The 21,314-nt window shown below is 44.4% G+C and overlaps 1 protein-coding gene and 1 long non-coding RNA gene across 22 annotated transcripts in view; both read right to left on the reverse strand.

Annotated features, from left to right (window-relative positions):
* Nucleotides 1–3,210: 3,210 nt before the first annotated feature.
* The window catches only part of KIAA1217 (KIAA1217 ortholog), a 276,224-nt gene continuing 258,120 nt past the window's right edge, over nt 3,211–21,314 (reverse strand). For 5 of the 21 annotated variants that reach the window (XM_036023224.1, XM_036023221.1, XM_036023254.1 and 2 more), the window contains 10 exons: nt 19,510–19,693; nt 15,918–16,081; nt 15,060–15,200; nt 11,806–11,925; nt 9,278–9,340; nt 8,097–8,132; nt 7,868–7,947; nt 6,156–7,755; nt 5,528–5,650; nt 3,211–4,860 (listed from right to left, as the gene is read on the reverse strand). In XM_036023224.1, the coding sequence (XP_035879117.1) occupies nt 4,366–4,860; nt 5,528–5,650; nt 6,156–7,755; nt 7,868–7,947; nt 8,097–8,132; nt 9,278–9,340; nt 11,806–11,925; nt 15,060–15,200; nt 15,918–16,081; nt 19,510–19,693 (3,006 nt within the window). In that variant the 3' untranslated portion in view covers nt 3,211–4,365. Of the gene's footprint in view, nt 4,861–5,120; nt 5,651–6,155; nt 7,758–7,866; nt 7,948–8,096; nt 8,133–9,277; nt 9,341–11,805; nt 11,926–15,059; nt 15,201–15,917; nt 16,082–19,509; nt 19,694–21,314 lie in introns of those variants that run through there. The other 16 variants (XM_036023226.1, XM_028508027.2, XM_036023208.1 and 13 more) reach the window with 15 other exon arrangements.
* LOC118500086 lies at nt 16,608–18,801 on the reverse strand. Its single transcript, XR_004902617.1, has 2 exons — nt 17,897–18,801; nt 16,608–17,673 (listed from the first exon to the last, which is right to left on the reverse strand). It is a non-coding gene; the product is annotated as an uncharacterized LOC118500086 (long non-coding RNA).

The following is a 21,314-nucleotide window of genomic DNA, read 5'->3' on the forward strand; positions in this document are numbered from 1 at the left end:
TTCTCAGTAAAACACAACCTCCTGGCTTGGTTTATTGGGGCTGATGTCAGGGCACGAAGCGCCTCTCGTGGTTCAGAAAGCGGACGGACTGTGCATCAGAGAGCAGGGCCTGGGCCTGGACGGCCCTTTTCTGGCTGAGAGGAGACCAGGGATGTAGAGGAAAGAAGCGCTGGGGCCCCAGACTCAGGCCTTGGAGCGTGTAGTCCAGTGAGCGTATGATCGGAAAGGGGGAAAGACCCAAGAGAGGAGGCTGAACATGTCAAAAACGAACTTAGCCTTCCTTAGGGAACCTAAGGAATCTCAGGTGTCTCATGTTTCTGATCTGACATGTTTCAGGTGATCACAGATCTAATCTAACACTGCCTTCCCCAGATAGGCCAGTGTTTTAGATCATGTGTGTTCCTACCCCCTGCACAGGTGTGTGGACTGGTAAAGGTGCAAGATTGGCCTTTCATCAGTAAGAAGGGGACTTACTCTCTCATTTAATATGGAATCTTCATAGGTAAAGCCTTTAAAGAAAGCCAGATGGGGATGAAAAATGTGCAGTGTGTGGAAACAGTATGGAGGCACTGGTGCCACTAGAGGGAGCCATTGCAGGGCGTGATGGGAGCTGCCTTCCAGGGACCCTCTTGCCTCCAGGTCAACAGGGTGAGCCTCTTGGCCAGACCATGGCCATGACCCGTGGCAGGGTATGGGATTCTCTCCTCAAAAGTGCTCTTACAGTCTTTATTCTTTTTGGACGTTATCTCCTCAGAAGAGGAGATCGGAGTGTGCACGGCTGCCTGTGACCCATGGCCCATGGCGTATTTTCCTGGACAGGTCACCTAGTTACTTGTACAAAATTACCTTTTGAATCTTCAGTAGTAGTCTTCATTCCTCTACTGTCTCCAGAAAAGCTCCTGGTTGCTTTCAAATGCCTTTGCATTATCAGAGCCTTGGACAAGGGTGCAAGCTAGTTCCACCCCAAGGCAGGCTGTCAGGGAGAGGCCTGGATTTGTCCTGAATCTGGGTGGGGGCTGGGAGAGTGGCTAAACCTGCTCTCAGTAACCACTGGAGTACATGCTTTTCGTCATGCGTCTTTGCACCTGACACTGGCTCAGAGGTGGGCGCCAGCTCCACCCCTCACCACCACAGGGGTCTGGGTGGGGGTGATTTGGGTGCACCTTCTCCCAAGCCTGAAAACAACACCTCATAAAAGGACCATGCTCCTGCAGTTGTGGTTCCAGGGCCTTGGCTTTGCCCAGGTCTCTCTAAGTCTTTGTTTTACTCCGGAAAGAATGCTGGTCACAAGCAGCATTAAGAGAAAAACAGCCTCTTCAATGCTTTTCTCTACTAAACGTTTTGTATCGGACCTGCAAGGTGGTCAGCTGCCACTACCTCCATCTCCCTTGTCCGACCCTGCCCGCCTGTGCTTGTGCCACCTCCTCCCCACTAGACCAGAAGCCTCTTAGGGTAGGAACAGTGTCCCATCACTACTGCAGCAGCGATGATGACGACAACCATCCTAACTGACCTTTATTGAGTGTTTGGTATGTGTCAGGCTGTCTTAGAAATTTCGAGTTCATCTTTCCTTTAATTCTCTCAGCAGTCCTGAGGTAGGTTCCATTATTCTCTGTTAACTGATGAGAAGACCCAGACAAGCTCAAGGTAGTGCCACCAGCAGGCAGCACTGATTATGGACTGTTGAGTGAATCCGAGACGCCCCCATGGTTTATTTTTAAGAATCTTTTTCAGATATAATAGCTGGTTAGTTGACTGATGAGCTTAAATGATAATATAGTGAGAGTATGTTAATAGTATTTTTAAAAAGATCCTATTTATTTATTTATTTTAGAGAGAAGGGAAAGGAAGGAGAAAGAGAAGGAGAGAAACATCAATGTGGTTGCCTCTCGCACACCCCCTACTGGGGACCTGGCCAGCAACCCAGGCATGGGAATCAAACAAGCGACCTTTGACCCTTTGGTTCACAGGCCAGCACTCAATGCACTAAGCCATACCAGCCAGGGCTGCTAATAGTGTTTTAACAAAATCTAAAAATCCAGCAACTCATCCTATGTGATATCGCCCACTTGAGCTGCTGAAGGAGCTGAAGTGCCTTTTAGTTAAGTGTTGTCATCGGCAGCTGATTGTGTTCCTCCAATTATGATGGTTTCCCCTCCAGCTTCCTGAGGAGCAGGCAGCAGGCTGCTGGGTCTCTGGCAGGGGCCGTGTTGAGTTTCCCTCACCTGGTGAAACCATTCTTTCCTTCATTACACGAGTGGAAATTGACCACCACCTGTATGTCCTGCCAGAGCTCAGGGAAGTCTGAAGTTCCACTAAAGTGTGAGCAACAATCTGCTCTTTACCAAGGAGTCTCAGCTGTCCATAAACAGGAGCAAATTTACTGGCATGAATTAGCTAGCTATTATGTCTACTTTAACATAATGCAGCTGTTGAGTCCATCATGGGACATGATTGAAATGTGGGTACCTTTTATACCTAAAAGGTATAAGATAACTTTTCTGAGAACTACCTAAAACGCGTGATTATGATTACTGCCATGAGTAGAGACGGGATAAAATATTTCTGGTGAGGGCCTGTCAGCTCAGCAAGCCCGAAGGTCACAAACACTAGCAGTGGCACTACAGTAATAAGAAAATCTGCACTTTACATGAAACCACCAAGTTCAATATTTCAAAGGCAAAAAAAAATAATAAGTGGGTTCCTGAGATTGTTCTTGCAGTCAATTCATAATCTTGGTATTATTTTCACTAACTTTTATCTCTATTTTTAAAAGGAAAAGTGTAATGTTAGCATATTTCCCTTTAGACCAAATAGTACTTTTTAAAATTGAGAACACACAAAAAAATCCTAGTGATAAAGACATTTTATTTCTGCTTTACTTCAACTAGAATTCAAACAGGAAAGATAAGGTAGGAAGAGCCCCCCTGTGAAATGAAGGGGTGAACTCTATGCCCAGGTTTGCTTTCTGCCAGCCACACCCTTGATGAGCCGGAGAGGAGAGAAGAGAGTCAGCAGGTTACATTGGAAGGCACCGCACTTGCACTGAGAACTCATCATGAGCCGCCCCAGAATTTTCAGAGTAGAGCTTTCAGAATACCCGTTTGTGGCTGGTTACATGTTATTTACAATGCCCTCGAAGCCCAAACCATTTAAGTTGGTTATTATTCTGTTTTGTTCTTTGATTAGGAAGTAGCTACAGTGACAAGGTACAAAAAATAATAAGCATGCAGCCCTTTATTTAGTTTTTCAAAGTCTCTGCTTATAGTTCTGTATATTACATGACTGTGTTATACAAATACAGTTATTTACAAAAACATTCTAGCTGTGCAAACTTGTTGCTCTTTAAAAAGGTATGGATAGTTCCATTTCTGCCCATCCCAATATATATTTTTAAAGCATGCATAAAAACTAACTTTGGTGTGGGAAAACTACTCTCTGTGCTGTCACATACAGTATTTTTATGTTTATTTATATATTTACAAAGTTTTATCAGTTTACAGAACAGTACAGAAGCGTACACTTTAAAATCCACAATGTTAGACGGTGTGAGTCGCCAGGTCTGAGAAAACAAAGGAAGGGGTGATGTATTGCAAAGAAAACAACTAGAGAATCCCAATAGATTTTTTTAAAAAAAAATAGAAAGCAATGCAAAGAAAACTAGCTTGTTTGGGTTGGCAAATTATTATGCATAATTTTCATGGCAGTGCAATTGTTTCGATAAATTGCTTTCTATATGTGCCCCTGGGTGGCCAGCGCAGAAGTTCATTGGCTTATTGTCTAGCATACTACTTTCAAATGTACAATGCTATAGTATCAAAATGTTTTGGCAAAAAAGATCTTGAAAGGAACCATGAAGTTTTGACAAAAATAGAAATCTGTAATAAAGCTAAATAACACTAAAATAAAAGGAAATATTATAGTATCTGTTTTACAATTTGTATAGTCACACTTATGTATTTCTCTGTTCATTTCTAGTCTCCATAATGAAAAATATTTTTATATAAAACATACTAAAATTTTGGAATCATACATGTTTTACATGCCGAATACACTTTCTCCTGTCTCACACGCACCCTTCGCTCTTGCCACACTTGCTTTCTGTAACACATGCTCACTTCATTTAACAGGTATTGAATATAGACGGTGAACACTGTGGAATTACAATAGCAACAAAGTAAAAAACAAAACAAAACAAGCTTTACTGAAATCTATTAATCCAATATTTAGCACATACTTAGCATTAAGCCTCAAATAGTACAGCAATATGCTACATTCTCTGGTGAAAACAGTTGTTAAGGACTATTAAAAATTTTTTTGAGTTTTTAAATGCAACTTCAACTTGTGCCTAATAGGATTTGGCCTTTAAGAGGTTTCCTTTGCTGTGGATGGGGTGGCTTTGCTTGAACTTCCATTCTGTGCCTTGTAGCTGGTGAGGCTAGGAGTGTGGATGGTCCTGATGCTCTTGGCACCTTGATTCAGTGAAGTGGGGGAGGCGGGGGAGGGGGGGGAGGAGGAGCAGGAGGAAGGGGCTGCTCGGCCATTTGGAGTCTGCAGTGAGAATGAAAGATGGTGACCTTTACCTGTGTGGGTGGGGCTCTGAAACTTCAAGGAGCCATTAGAGACAGAGGGGATGAGGGAGGCAGAGGGAGCAGATCGTCCTGTTTGGGGGCTGAGAGGGTTAGAAGTAACCGATGGTTTAGAAGCAGTTGGATTAGGGGAGCTAGAGCTGTCACCACTAGCAGAGGGCAGATAACTGCTTTTCCCAGAGCTGGGAGAAAGGGCTGGAATCTTAGAAGCAGGTAAGGAGGGGAAAGTAGGCTTACAGTCCCCACCAGCTTTCTTAGCACTTCCATTAGCCTGCAAATAAAGATGGTGGGAGACAGTTTGTCAGAAAGCTGGTAACATGATCATTCCACAGGGTCTGGCAACACAGCCCTTCTGAGAATAATTAAATAAAAGACACCAAAACAAACCACATCAGTGCAAGGCCTGAGCTAAGTCTCGTGCTGTACTGGACCTGGTAGATACCCCCCAAAGTACAGAGCAAAGGATGTGCAGAACAGGAGAAAAGGAAGACCATTCCCGGTGCTCGGTCAGCCATGCGTCTGGGTTATTATTGGGGTGAAGGTGGGGCATGGTGACGGAGCGTTAATGTGCCTCTGATGCAGTGCAGTCGACATATATGTTAGTACGGGGGACTTCTAGGACAGTTCACCAACAGGTCTGTTTAGCTTGGTTTCTGATGAACCACTACATTCACCAAAGAAAAGCCAACTGGTGTGGCAGCTTGTGTTAATGGCTAAACTTTGGAGTCACACAGCAAAAGATGTTTTATTGCAAGCATGCAAAAGCGTGGTGAAAAGTTCAACAAAGATTTTTAGACTTTCTTCATGCCCCCAGATCCAGGAAGTCTACATAAGCCATAGCTTACAGAGAAAACACAATATTTGGTATAAACTAAGTCAGTGACTTGCTTCTTAACTGTAAGAGTGTCCATCCAAAATTGGGTTTAAGGTAAAACTACCTGACGATACTGGCGGGGATCCTGCAGTTTGGTCTGCTTGCCAGGTTTGTCCAGGCTTCCGGGTCTATTCTTAGAGCTCATGGGGACTGGCATCCTGCTGGTCTGCGGGGTCCCGCTGGAGACCTGTGGGGAAGAACAGCGAAGGGGAAAGAGAAGCAGCACGTGAGTGCATTATTGGTGAGGCTGCCCCGCTGTGTGCAGAGAAGCTCAACGTGAGAAGCCACAGCCCTCCATGCAGGACAGATCTAGGACATGGACATCAGAAGACACCACTGGGGTTAATTCCGAGAATCAAACAGAATAAACTGCTCCACTACCAATCAAACAGATTTTAATGTGAGTATCAGCAATCATTTCAATGGCAAATGGATGACCCAGCATCCTTGCGTTTACCCAACACCAATCAGCAACAGAGGCAAACAATCGATTAGCTGTTAGACACCTAGTTATTGTTGTTTCGAAGGTGAAGGAGACAGTGTGAGAGAAAGGTATCCAGGCGAACAGACAAAAAAAAAAATGAGCCACCTGAAAGGAAGCAAGTAAATCACAAGACACCTTCTGCTAATGGTGATTATGGCAGATTTAAGAAAGCAGCTGGGTCTTTTCATTTTCCGCCAGACCAAGGTACCTTACGTGAAGCTGAAGGTATTGATGAGGGGAGCTCTAGGGCAGTGGGAGCTTCTTCCAGAACTAGCAAGGATCGGGGAGAGGCCTCCCGGGCTATGTGGGTTGAGCTTGCAACAGAATCTCTGTTGGAAGAACATGAGGTATCAACTAGGGCTTTTGGACTCATTTCACTGATCGTATTTTCAAGCTGTTTGATGGTCTGCTCCAGGCTGTCCAGTGTTCTGTAGGTATTTTTTCTAATCTCATCAGTTCTTGAAATGGGAGATGTGCTGTCTAGACTGGGCTGTTCTTGTCTCTTGAGCCTATTTTGGGGAGAGTCCTCAGGTTGAGAAGATCTAGTAATTTCGAATCGCTTAGCTTCTTTGTGCTGTTTCAAAGTGCCATCCTCTTCCTCCTCTTCATAGACGACCACCTGCAAAGTCTTCTTCCCCGTTTTGGTTCCAGTGCGAATGGCTTGAGTGAGAGCGGCAAGTTGCTTTTTAGGGAATTTGAACTTAAACTTTTTCTTGGGGCTTTCAAATTGGTCATATGTCACGTCACACTTGCTGTCTGAACTTGGAGAATCTGCCTGGCTGCACGTGGGCAGCTCGGTCTCATTCATTTCCTGTCCTCCCGATACTTTGGTGCCTTCTAAGAGGAGGTGTGGCCGCAGTCGACTCTCGGCCTTCAGTCCTGATCCAGGGCTGCCTGACACAACCTTGTGAGACTTTTGGGAGGTGTTATTCTGGACCAAAGCATCTCCATTTTCTTCCTCTTCCTCCTCCTCTATCTTTTCCTCTGTCATCATTTTCTCTAATTCCTCATCGCATTCCTCAAATATGGTTGAAAGTCTCTTATATGCAGACCGGATATCCATGGGTTCGTCAAAAATGATGATGACTGGTTTCTTATCTAGGCAGACGACCGGCGCTTCGTGTTCAGTCCCTTCTTGTCGGGAAGTCGTCTCTTTTTTGGCGTCAATATTCACTGTCTGCACATCTTCTCCCTTTTTGCTCACTATATCGTGGACCTCCCCACTGGAAAGAACCTGGACCGCAGTCCTGGTGATCATGAAGGCAATGTTGTCTGTGGGTGCACTTTCTTCACCGGGAGAACTTAGGGTTGATTCTCTGTCCTCATTAGACTTCACATTAGCATGCCAAGCTCCCTTGTGTCTCAGCACAACTTGGCCACACTCTGTCACAGGAACCCGTTGATCTTGAGTTTTGGTATCACAAGTACCTAATTCAGTTGATCTAGTGGGAGAGAGCAGGTGACACTTCTCTGTGTTTTCTTGATCTTGTTGACGCATCTCTTTTGTCTTCACGTAATTCATCTTCTGACTCTCAGTGTCAGAGGTAGCGTCCTGCAGTCCTGAGATTTTAGGCCCTTTGCTTATTTCATCTTCTAGTGAACTAATGCCAGGGAAACTAGAACTGGTCTTAGACACATTTTTCTGGGAATAGTTTCTGCTGTCTCTAAGTAAACTCTTATTGGATATGGGATTTTCCGTCATTAAGGTGTCAGTTTTACAGTCTGATGTTCTTGAGGCATCAGAAATGCTATTCTCCATTCCTCTTTCCCACATAGGATGGCCACCAGGTGTAAGAGCTCCTGCGATAGGCTGAGAGGGAGGGTGGAGGAAGGAAACCACACACATTAATCAGAAATGGATCTGCAAAGGAAGGTCGTTAATCTGCATGGTGTCAGTTGGAACACAGATCTGGGGAACTCACCTTTCGGGATTCCATTTGGGGGTCATTTTCATATTCAACCTCAGATTTCTGTATGTCTTCATGGGAAAGTTCCAAGTTCTGGTAGAATAGTGTAGGACATGTTACTCCACAAAACCACATCCCCCCAAAGTGGACTATAACTAAATTGTTCCTTCAATTACACTTCCAAAACATGCGGGCCAAGCACATTTGTTACACATCAGTCCAAAGCCTATAGCTCTGTTTACCTTGGGCTGTTTTGTTCGCCAACTTCCAAAAATGCCCTGTGTTTGCATGAAAACCTCAATTGAAAGATGAAAATCTCGATTAGCAAAATATTTCAAGAATTTCAAATTTGGTGGGGGAGCAGTTAAGAGAACAAAGGAAGTGATTTTGCATGAACATGTCCTCTTTTCACACCTGAGAGTGAGCTAAGCAGAAGCTAAAACCAGAATGGTATGGCACCGCAGAAAGCACCAAACATCAGCAGGCAGAAGGCTCTGATTCTAGTCCAGGTCTGCCCCTTAACGGTGCTGCTTGAGGCACATCACTCCACTTCTCTGGGCCTCTGCTTTCTTGCTTATAAACTCATACACTAGACCAGGAGATTTTTCATGTCCCTACCAGCTAGTTATTGCAGTCTTATCAGTTTTGTTTATGAAAAGTGTCCTACAAAGACATCTGCATTGGTTGGATGTGGTACTTTGAGATGACAAAAAAAAACACATTTGTTTTTCATTCTTTTTCAAATAACAGATTGAAATGTACTCGCAGTTTGCACTTGCACTTGCCAAGTGTCAAAATAGCCTTCAAACTAATCATACCAAGAAGATCAAATCCAAATTCAGTGTCATAATGCTGCTAGATATCCACCTAAACATTCAGAAAAGAGATATTTGACGCAAATGTGGTGACCGGAACATCAGATTTTATTCTCTGTATTCTCTGATTCAGAGCAAAGACATACTTCCGAGGCTTGTACCAAGATCCAGAACATCAGAGCCGAGCCGGGAGGACCAGCAGTGGAGAGTGCTCCCTGGGAGGCACACCCCCCTGCCCTGCCCGCCGGGCTGTGTCAGTGCTGGGGGGCCGTCACAATGCCACTAACACTAGCCAAGCCCTGCTAGTCCAGGGCACTGCTGTCCTTTCTTCTTGCTGCAGAAGCCCAAGAGGTGGTTCTAGCAGGACGGGATACAATCCCAAGAAGGCAGTTTGGTTCACAGCAATGACCAAAACAAAGCACAATAACGCAGGCCCTGCCAAAGTCAACCCAGAGCAATCCTACCGCCCTGGTTAAAAATGTAAAGAAGGTTCATACACATTTAAGGAAAAACACACAAACAACAAAGCCACCATTAATCACACGAAAGATGGCAGAAGATAGGAGGTGCGTTAGCTAGCCAGCATCGCCAGTTTAATGTCCCCTCACCTCCATGAGGCCCCCAAATGAGTGCAATGAGTCAGCTGCTGCAGTCGAACAACACAGCATCTTCTGTGGGATTTTAAATTCAGATGATCAAACAACTAACACACAAAGTAAAAAGTTTTGAGAAGAAAAATACGTGAGGTTTGGCCCTAAAGTTTCCATTCCAGCTATGGAGTCGCATGTTAGGGCCTGAGTGGGAATGAACCCTCCAGTCAGGGAAGGAGCTGGCATGTAACCCAGTGGCGATGCCGGCACAGCGGATGTCCTGCTGGCCCGTGAGCCTGGGGGACAGGGTGGCCTGGCATCTGCTCCAACTGCTCACAGCCCATGTCATACCCATCGTTAGACATTTGCAATGCCGCCATGGGAGACATGTATTTTAAAACAGATCTAGTAGCAGGAATAATACTGCCATGGAAAGTCACTAAGAGAAAAATGTCAGGTGTGGGTTTCCCACGACCTACCACTGTTATCACTGGGCTAGAGAAAAGAATGGATGTATCAGAGCAAGTGCATTAACTTTATTCTGAATAACTTGGTCACAACTGTCAAATAATCTACCAATGACACCTTAGATAGTCAAGACTGCATGAAAAGCAATTAATTTTCATTAATATCTATTTATGGGTCCTGAGATTTGGATTGTTCAGACAACTGGTGAAGCAGGCTCAATATGCATACAGGCAATAAACCAAAATCAGAGAAAAGAGACACAATTATAGGGAAAGTGCATAAAAGTCAAGTACTAGGCTAATGCTTCCTGATGACAGGAGAAACATTTTAACAAAACATTTGAGTTACAGAAAAGTAGATGAATAGCTGAGGAAGAGGTTAAATAATGACAACAGTTTGCAAACAAGTCTGATACTCATGTTGTATATAATGCTCATAACAAGTCTGATACTGATGTTAGGAAGTAGATCAGCCTACTCAGTGTAATTATCCAGAATAAGCATCTGTGATTAAACCCAGTTTGGGGCACTCAGTACACACCTGCTTATTATTATCTGATGGACCTTCGATGAAGTTAAAGAGATCGATGGGATAAGGATTTGTAATCACTGGGCAAAAATCTCATGCAACTTTCTAGCCAATTAGCAAAATTCTAGTGATGGTCTCCAGAGGGATCTTCAAGAAGCTCCCAGATCCCAGTGCTTTAGACAACAGTCATGTTGGCCCGGATATGCCATGCCATTCAAACCTGCTGGGGCCTTCTGTGATCTGCTTTTAATGAGGCCACGGAAGGAAATTCCAGAGACTGAAAAAGCAATATATTTCCAATGTGATCTCATGGATTTTATTAATAGGGGGTTTTCTTCATGAGAAAGATTTATCGATAATAATATCATAATCTCCCATGGTGCACGGAGGGATCTCACGTCGCCTGGTTAAGGGCTGCACGTGTTGGTCGTGTGGCAGCCACCTTTCACACAGGGCTCTGTGGTGGCTGTGAGCCTGGGAGGCGCAGGCCGGCCTCGTCCACACAGCCTCCCACCGGGAGCTGAGAGCCCTGGGACTGCATCTTTAGAAGGGCTGTGTTAGGACGACTGCAGATCGTATTCAGCTCCCTCACTGAACTGACTTCTACATGGACTGAGGCACCCTTTTGGAGTAGCAATTGGGCTAGCAGATAAGTTTGACTTTATTTAAGGGAAGCTAGAACCCCTGAATTCTGAAATAAATATAAGTTCTGGTGGAAAAAGTCAGGGCTTGAGATGGTCACGATAAGCTTTCTATCCTAAAATTGAGAGAGGCTTCATTCAAATCAGATGGCTCTATATCCCAAAACCATGAAAGCTCTAGGTCGAACTTAATGTTGAGGTTTAAACATTCAAGCTCATGTCCTTTGCCTAAAATACTTAGGTAATGACAATGAACTTTGTCCTGGAGCCTGAATATCTGTTTTGAGGCCACTTGAATGCCACAAAGTGTATTAGCACTAAAACTATACTGAACATATTCTTTTGCAAGGTACACTTTGAGATTTGTAATACTTAAGGAAATTCTGTTTGGCATTTTAAAACGTATGGAAATTCATATGTGCATGTTTCCATGAGGATCCAGCTGTGGTGGCGGCAGGTATGCAGCTCTGCCCTGAGTTTTCTTCCTGGAATCTAAGGCTTTCATCTATTTTTCCAGTAGATGTTTTTGGTCCAGGAGACATAGAAAAAGTTTCTTTCTTTCTTTCTTTCTTTCTTTCTTTCTTTCTTTCTCTCAAAGAGTCATTCTAGAAAATCTTGAAAGACGTATATTCTTTAGTTTGGGGAGATAATGGCTCAGTTATGCACGTGCTAGTGTACCTTGTGCACAAGGAACAACATGTCTGCTCTGAAAACCTCAGGCAGTCATCTCTGAACTAAACCCAAAACTGTGTCTCCTTTAGTTTTTTTCTGTCTCTCTGTCTGTCTGTTTGTTTAAGGTGAGAGAAAAAAGAGAGGGCACCGAAGAACAAGCGCAGGAGCAGTGTTAGCGTCAGAGCAAGGAAAGAAGGGCTGTCCGACCGCGTGGCAAACGTGTGATTGCCACGTTACCTTCTTCTCCTTGGGTGAGACTGTGGCCCCCGGCCTACTGTCTTTAACGTGACTGTCAGCCCTGGATGGCTCAGCATGACTGTTTGAATTTACATCCATAAAGGAACACTTCTGGAATGCCTAAGGAATTAAAATACTGAGGTTAATAGGATTCCAAGTGTAGGGAGGAGGAAGGAGGGCACAGGCAGGAAGTCAGCGCAGAGGTGTGGAGACCCCCGCTTGTCCCTGCATGCAGGTCACACCAGGGCCAGGGCAGCAGTGCCTTGACAACCTGCTCCCCTCTTGGCCTCAGGCCTGCAGAGCTGGTGGGGGGAGGGGGGCGGAGCCAGGGCCAAGGCGGCCTGATTTCTGGGCTGCACCAGGATAAGAGGGCACAGCCCCTGAAAAGAGTTCCTTCTCTTCCTCTGTCCAGGGTGAACTTAGTTTGCATTTAATCGGGCTTCTTGTTCTGACCTTTTAAAAATAGTGATACCTAAATGAATAAAAATATGAATACATAAAAGGAATCGGGCTTCTTGTTCTGACCTTTTAAAAATAGTGATACCTAAATGAATAAAAATATGAATACATAAAAGGAGCTATCTTTTCTTCATTTTTTTAACAAGACTCATTTTTTAAAATTAAGACTGTAAACAAAAAGGGCACACGACATTATAAACCTTTAAACTTTAACAGTTATCCTTATCAATTCATTGTCTGAAATGGTAACAGGTAGGCTGTGCTCTGAGGTATTCGGAGGCTCATTTAGAATAAAGTGATGCTCTTCAGCACTCTGAGTGGCCTCGGAGCTGCCAGAGCCCTAGACTTGTCTCGGAAAGCTGTCCTAGTTACAGGAGCCCGCACCAACTCATGTGGGCCCTGAATCAGAAAGGCCAGTCTCAGCCAGAGAGAAAGCACAGGCTGTGTCTACAGGGCAGAAAGGCAATGACAGTGTGACAGTGAGAGCCGGAGAGACAAAAAACTCAGAACCCAAGTTTCTTGAAATCAGAGGTTTTTAACATATCCTGGTTTTTAAAAATACTATTATCCAGGGCTCACTCAAAGAATAATTAAGTCAGAATCTTAGGGATGTAGGACTTTAAAAAAACTCTCTATGTAATTCTAATGTGCAACCAGGATTAAAAAACACCTATTCAAATGAATCATCTCAAGTAACTCTTTCATATTATTTCCTTAGTGTCAAATGTTGCCATTTGGAAATAACCCCAGGCAGAAGGACGAACCCTTGCCTTCTCCAAGTGAACACTTCAGCACTGGTCCTAAAATAAGAACGGAGCTGGTGCCTGGGACTCTCCCCAGCCTGCCTCTCCATGCTCTGCTGACTGAGTCCCTGTTTGCACCACACCAGCCTCCTCTCTGGCCCTGGAGATGCTGGGGCCCCACTCATTAAGACCACTCACCACTGGTGGACCCTGGACTTCAGAGCCTGTGGTTTCTAATAATGCCTGTTGACACAGAGCAGGAATGTTGTCCTGCGAGCATCATCAGGGGGCTTCAGTTGCTCCATGTCCTGCCTGGGGGTTGCAGGGGAAAGGCTGTCGAACTAGAGTCATTGGCCAACTTTCTGATGCAGTAGGTTTGGTCCCTACTCTAGCACGATGGCCAACGGGGTTCAGTTAAGTTAGGGTTAGAGTACTTCATTCACCACCATTACCTAACCACCAATAATAAAGCAAGAAGCCAGGTGCTTTGCTTTTGTAAAGTTCTCAGTTAAACTTTTAAGTTGCAGCTAAAAGCATCAAAGACGCTCAGACTTCAATGGAGGGCAACGTTCTCAAGGGTGGGCTCTAAGTGACTGGCACAAATAAGTCACTTTTCTTAGGAGGATTATTCATAAGCCTAAAAGTCTCTATTTCTTTATTAGTAGTTGTTCACCTTGCACAGATTTAAAATAATCTAGTGCTCTGTTAGCCAATTGAACCAAACTGGGCCATGATCAATTCACACCCTAAATTTGGGGACAGATGCTACAATGAATGGGCCCAGAATCTGTACACACATCTTAGGACATGGCAATCCCCAGCAACAAGTAGCCTTGACATGCCAGTGTCAACAGCCAGAGGGCCCTCTCTGGATAAATGAGTGATGGATGCTTCCATGCTCTCAACTGCCCCATGAGTTGCTGACTTCATAAATCTATGATTCCTATGAATGCAATTCTCCAGCCATGCAAGAACCCTATAAATAGTCTGACTGGTAGAGGGGAGCCCAGTCCAGTCTGTGAGGTTTAGAGAGGTTCAAAAGGCTTGTGCATGTGACCGTCGACCAGCCGCTCTGTGTTCCCTGGGAAATCCAAGCAGCTCCTCTTTAACAGGGGTTACCACGGAAAGCACAGGAGGATGGCAGCAGTGGAAATGACAGGGTTTCAAAATTCTCCCAGTTACAGATGAAGCATGCAGATCCTTGGGCCTGCACAAAACTGTGGGAACACGGGTGAAGCAGTAACATGTTTTGCAGCCCTAAGAGAGCTGTGGTCCTGTAGAGCAATAATCTCTTCACCTGAAGAGCAACAATCCTGTAATAAGCATGGGCCAAAATGCAACACTGTAGAAACAGACTTTGGTCTAAGAATTGTGCGTATGTCTTTGATGAGTCCAGTTCTTAAAACATATTTCTAGGGCAGATTCACATCCATGATTAGATAGTGGGATCAAGTTTGGGTCCCCATTCTTAATCCTATGAGTAGACTGTGCTTTCAGTTAAAAAAAATCTAAAAATAAATAATAATGTCTTAACTAGTCAAGGAAAATGGGAAATAAGACATTTGAGCCTTTCAGAATATTTGAAAAGATGAAATGGACTGGGAACCTGGTATGGAGGCAAGGAGGCTGCATGACTGCGCCCGTCGTTCTAAACACTGACGCCACATGACGGGACCCGCCTGCAGGGGGATTTCATCAGTCCTTATCAAGAAAAGACGATGGCCGGTGTTTCTGATTTCCTTTTAACTGTTTTTGAAATGAAAGAGAGACTATTAAGACTGAAAGAAAGGAAAGTAAATCCTACCAGCCAGAGCCAGGAAAGCCTGCGGTTGATTTTTTTGTGTAAACTTCCTGAGTTGTTTTTGTGAAACAGTCGTTCCTTATACACATCCTAAAGGTGCCCTGAGCGCCCAATGGAGGTCAAGGTCAGAAGACGTTTCGGGGCTCAGGGCTCTTCACCAGCCTTTTCTAGTTAAGGAATCTATGGGACATGTAGTCAGCAACTCTGATGGGAAGGGCAAGGAGCCATGGACAGTCACTTCACCCACATACCTGGAGCTCTGCCATGATTTTGTCTCCTTCTTCTTCTTCCTCCTCATCCTTTGAGGAGCAGGTCCAGGCTGAGGCAGGCTCCTCTGCTGGGCATTTTGTGGCTCTAGCCTGAGAGCTTGGTCCAGCATCTTCACTGCTAGCCTATGGATTCAAACCACAGATATTGGCTTAACCCCCCCAGGTGATGACAAACAGAGGGAGAGAGCACAAGAAGATGTCATGTTCCCTCACTGTCTAGTAAACTGCCTTCCTAGCTCTTCAGCTTGAGCTGAGGGGCTATTTTGCCCACTTGCACTGAGTTTCCCCTTTTGTTTATGCAAGCTACCATTTTGGTGAATGGACTGAAGAATTATAATGCAACTTTAATTCCTTGACATTCAGTGCCTTTATGAAGGGACCTCCCATACTTTCTCTCCTTGAAACTTGAATTTCATGTTGAACATAAAAGACAAAACTGGCCAAGTTCAGTGCAAGCTAAAGCTTATTGAACATCTTTCTGTATGGACTCCACAACTGTGCTAGCTAATCTCAGTTATCTTTGTAAGGTGGTGCTTTTTATTTTGCTTTACTCTCTATCCTTATTTTCAATCTTATGATGACCTACTAGGGAAGTAGTTTGTGATTTGTATTTCACATAGTTGCAGCTAAAAGTCAAGTAAGGATAAAACTTGTGGTGCTGAGTCTAGCCCAGTAACACTGGCTGGTGTTTTTCCATCTGTGGTACTTCCCGACAGTCTAGCTTATTTGATTCTCTGCCTCACTCCTTTTTATGTTCTAGTTCTAGAAAATAGAGATGACCTTGTCTAAGAGGATCATCTAAAGCCAGAGACCCGTTTACCAGGGCTTAGCCCATCTGACCTTAGCGGTGGCGTTCTCCTTCCTGCTGGTGTAGACCACGTCGCCGGACCTGGTGGTGGTGAGCCCTGATCCTGGCAGGTAGCTCCGTCTCGGGGGTGGGGGAGGAGGTGGTGGGGACTTACCCCCCAGCTTGTCCAAGTCCTGTTCTGAATTTGGAGAGTCTTCTGGAAAAAAGTGTGTTTTTGCATAATAATCTCTTCTCAAGATGATGCCCAGAAAGTCCACTATATTTCTATAAACTTGATACATTCTGACTTAAAAATTTCTCTATTCTCTCCATATTGCAAAAATTAATGGTATAACCCCTGCAGCCCAACTGGCTTGAAATCTGGGAAAGACTTTATACAAGTTACTTAACCTTTCTCTGCCTTGATTTCCTTATCCGTTAAATGACTGTTATAATGATATCCTCTCCACGGGGGTGCTGTGAGGATTAAGTGATTTGATATACATAAAGCACTTTATGTGCCTACTGGCTTATTATAAATGCTATGCAAGTATTAGCTGTCATTATTAAACAAAAAGGCTGAATGTTACTTGGAGAGATGAAAGATCAGACATGGAGGCAAATCCAGAGCCCACTGCACGGCCTCTAAAGCCTTCACCTCCCTAGTTTAGTAGGCTGCCTCTGGCGGAAGGATTCAGACAGGAGTGGGTGAGAGTTGAATAGGGCCAAAGAAGGGAAAGGGAAACCAGGAGGCCAATGGGAACAGAGAACAAAATCAGGGGAAAAGTAGATTTTTGGGGTCACGTTTATGGGCTCAGAAAAGGCTTGCTGCTAAGGAAAGGAGACAGCAAACACAGTAAAGAGAATTATAAATTAGGATCAACATCATAGAGTAGGAGATTCAGATATCTTCTCAGCTTTCCTCAGAGAACTGCTCGGAAAATGGCAATTTTTAATCAAAACTCAAAGAGCCTCATTCCTGTCCTTGATCAGCCTTCCTCACTTCAGCCCTTTACAAACACTCTAGCCAACAGCTCCCGAAAGCCTGGCTTTCCCCAGCTCTCCCGAGGGACTGCAGTGCTCGTCTTTTCTGAGACAGAGTTCTTGAGAGTAGATGCTTGAGGAGTTCCCATTGAAAGATGTGGTAACTGGGGTACGTCATCAGAGCGGCATGCTAGTGATAATTTGTAGTGGGCAGGTGCTGCCCACGCATGAGGTGCTGGGTTACAGGACTCCATCAGCCTTGGGCCATGTGGCTGGTGTCCATGCCAGCAGTCTGGGCTCAGGGTGGTCATCTCCACTCTGGGTCCTTTTAGGGACTGGCACAGGCTGACCGGCCCAGTTCTCTCCTCTCAGGTACAAAGGCAGACTCCCTGTTTGACTAATGCATTCAAGCTGCTCTGAGCCCTCTTCTCCGCTAGGCCTTGACCTTAATGTGCTGAACTTGAGTTTTAGCAAACAATCCAGGTTAGCAAGAATCCCTATTCTTGATATCTGACCAGTTTTTCACTCCCTACCCTTGATATCCAAGTCCTTGGCCTGCCTTTCACAGGAATCCCACTACCCTCCACAGGCTGCATTCAGAGCTGAGTTCAGTCTCTCTCTTCCTTTGCAACGGTCTTGAATAAAGTCTTCCTTGATGTTCTTTAACTGTGTCTTTGTGAATAACTTTTGCTTTAACATTGACTAAGGCCAAACCCCCACATTTTCCATTGATTTTGGGGGAGCTATCCATCCCCCCATTACTTAAGTAATCAGACAACACACACAAAAGGAAATACAAACGCTCTTTTAAAACCCCAAGCTGCCCTGGCTGGCATAGCTCAGTAGATTGAGCGCGGGCTGCGAACCAAAGCATTGTAGGTTCGATTCCCAGTCAGGGCACATGCCTGGGTTGCAGGCCACGGCCCCCAGCAACTGCACATTGATGTTTCTCTCTCTCTCTCTCTCTCTCCCTCCCTTCCCTCTCTAAAAATAAATAAATAAAATCTTAAAAAAAAATTTAAAAAAACAAAAACAACAACAAAAAAACCCCAAGCTTAGAATTTTACCTCATCAGTATACAAAAATAAAAACTATAACATCCATGATGAATAAATAAAAATAGTAGAAACAAAGCTTACAGATAATGGTGATGCCCTAACCCATTCTTGGTGGCCCAGACCTAGTGGACTCTTTCGGATAAGAAACCAGGCCATGTGGTAAAAAAGAAAAGCGCAACAGTAAGAACATCTTAATTAAGTAAAAATGTGTTGGAAAGTAATTTAAAATATAATTTATGCAAATTTCTGAAAGAATAAAAGTTCCAAATGAGGTTAATAAAATATAGTCATTATTTTTTGTTGTATAATCAGGGGAAAGGACAATTATACTTTATTTATCATTATAAGTTTATAATTTATTTGTAATTCTAAACCATCAAAGGGGACTTTATGACAAAATAAATAGTGGGAGAGCTGCACTAGGGAAGACAGGCATGCATCGGGGTAGGTCATTTCCTCCACTGGAAATTCTCCAAGGCAACTCGGGGAGAAAAGCCTTCGTTGTGAGAGTGGAGCTGCCCCTCCCAGGGCTCGTTGCTCCCGGGTCTTGGGGCCTGACCCTCCAGGGGCCTAGACAGGCCTCACAAAGCTGGCAGTTAGTGCAGCAGGTGAAAAACACCTCTCAGCCCAGACTGAGGGGGAGAGTTTCAGTGAGTGTAGGTGGAGAGCAGCTTTGTGGAACGGAAACCTGGAGGGCGTTACACTGGTTTTACTGTGGTTGTAAAGTGTATCCACCTTCATGTCCCTTGACATGCAACTCAGGATGGCAATTCCTTTTCAATTTTATTAATTTTTGTTGCTGGACAAGGCCTCGTCGAACGTGACTCTGAGATACACTGGGCAACACGTGAAAAATGGTAATTTTTTTTTTAGAGAGGGGACAGGAGGGAGAGAGGGAGAGAAGCATAGGTGTGAGAGAGAAATATTGATTGGCTGCCTTCAGTACACACCTCAACTGGGGACTGAACCTGCAACTCAGGTATGTGCCCTCACTGGGAATCAAACTGGCGACTTTTCAGTTTGCAGGCCAGTGTCCAATCAACTGAGCCACACTGGCTAGGAAAAATTTTAATATTAGAATAAGGCACATGGTTTGTGATTAGAGATTTAGGAGGCTACACTTTTTAAACAGTTATTTTATATTACTATTGACATATTGATGCTTAACTTCTATAACTTATTTGGTTAAATACACAATAATTTTGATTTTTAAAAAATGCCATTTTATTTTATGATCTACTATCCCCCTGGGAGCTCATAAAAGCTGGAATTTCCCTTCTGCAGCACATGAAAAGCTCTTGCTTTAATGCAGCCCTTGAATTTTCCCAGCTGGTGCTGTGAAGTGCCATAAATTTACAGGAAGTACAGAAGCTGGGAAACCTAAATTTTTCCGTATCGGGCATTGTTCTAGTATCCAAACATAGAACAGTCTCCCTGCTATAGTTACAGTAGTGAGGCTCTAGGGACTCCAGAGGGATTGCTCTCCCAGTTTTTCAATTTTATCAGATCCTGAAGAAGGGAGAGTTTGACCAGCATGTGCTTAGGTTGGGGGCCACACACTGACCTGAGGGCAGCCAGGCACATGGCTCTGTCAGTGTCTTACCTGCAAGTTCCAGCTTGTCCGAGGCAGCATCGCCCTTCGGCTGTGGGCCTGAGGCTGGTGACATCTCCAGGTTTGGAATGGACTTCATGATATTGGCCTGAGCTTCTTCTAGGAGTTTCTCAAACTCTTTCCCATTATAGTGCTCCAGATTTTGTCTTTTCTCTTCCCACTTCCTCTCTGCTTTCTGAAGGGAAACAGCAGGTGAAGAAAATTTTTAACACTAGGGTGAAAAGCAAATTAATTGTTTAGAGATTTCTAAACAATTAGAAATTGTTTAGAATTTGGGAGGAGGCGTAACAATTCAAGCGTAGGTAAAACAATGCCCTGGCTTCCGTGCCAGGGGAGACCTGACCGCTGTGCTCTCTGCTCCATCTTCTAGAGCTAAATGGACTGCATGTAAGCTCGGGTGATACTCACAGAGAAGCAAGCTCAGAAACTCACGTCCGCTCATGAAATGATGACTGAGGACTTACTGCATATTTCTACCAACGGTAAATAAAAAAGATAATTATCTATAACCAAGTTTTGAGTTTTCATTGCAGAGATGTTCAAGCAAACAAACACCAAAACACTCACTAGGAGCAAAGAATCCTTTGTCTTAGTGCACTTGTGGCCAAGGCTTGCTATATGGCCACAGGCCACGTTTTCTTCCTTGGAACAAGGGGAGGGGCATTTGGATGACCTGGGAGCTCCATCAAGTTCTACAATAGGGAATAGATAAGAAGTATTCTTAAATATTTGTACATTTCTCTTAAGGGACATTTGACTGTGATTCTGAGATGGCACATGGATCATTCCAGGAGGGAAAAGTGGAAATTTGCACCAGGGTTAGTGGGACCCCATAATGTTGACATAATGTCCCAGGTTGTCACTGACTGAATCAATGCATGAGAGCACTGGGCCCAGCGAGGTGAAGGATTTGCCCAAGATTCACTATAAATCACGGTCCCCACCATCACCATCCTTTGTGTTTGCATTCCTAGCATTTATCACCGCCTGGCATACACTTGTTCTGTCTCTCCCTACAAGCAGGTAAGTTTCTCGAGGGCACCGACTTCATCTCCTCTGCTCACTGCCTACCCCAGAGCCTATGAGGGCCTGGTGCGCAGCGGGGCCCCGTGATGTGTGTTGAGTGAATGTGCTCACCCCATTTGTCAGTGGCATAGCTGGCAGAGAGGCCCAGGCCTCTTACTGTGGGTTGGTCATTGTCAGAGCTAACTCATAACTTAAAATACACCCATAATAGTGATAATTGTGTCCAGTGGGTTCCCAGTAGATATTTGTTCCATGACAGTTGTCCCTCTGACATACTTTAAATATGGGGATGTTTGAAGTAGCAAATCCATTCACTCTCAGGAGGAAATGTGTTTTCAGTTCTCTACTTTACCCAATATGCATGCCCTATGGGTCATCAATATCAGCTAATGCACTTTGTAGGCGCCGACTTGAATCAGGGGCACAGCCCCTGACTTTGGAGCAGAGAGCAGCTACCTAGTGTTCAGAGATGCAGTTGCTATGACCATGACCTTAGCAGTTACAAGAGGTCATCTCATGTTGAAACCCAGGTTATCCCTTGCACCAGGAGAGGCAGGAATGCTTAGGGCCAGATTGCTCAGGATACAATAATAAGTGATGAAAATAAATGGGGTGAGAGAAAGGAGAGCACGAAGGAAGCAAAGTGTGTTATTTGAGCACCAGTGCCGGCTCTTGATTAAAAGAATATTTTAAAAAAATAGCATTTTTTCTCTATATTTTGTGATCCGAAGGCTTTCTCTATTCATTTTGACTGCTTCTGCCTTTTCTTC

The sequence above is a fragment of the Phyllostomus discolor genome, chromosome 1 (genome assembly GCF_004126475.2).
Source record: "Phyllostomus discolor isolate MPI-MPIP mPhyDis1 chromosome 1, mPhyDis1.pri.v3, whole genome shotgun sequence".
NCBI lineage: Eukaryota > Metazoa > Chordata > Mammalia > Chiroptera > Phyllostomidae > Phyllostomus > Phyllostomus discolor.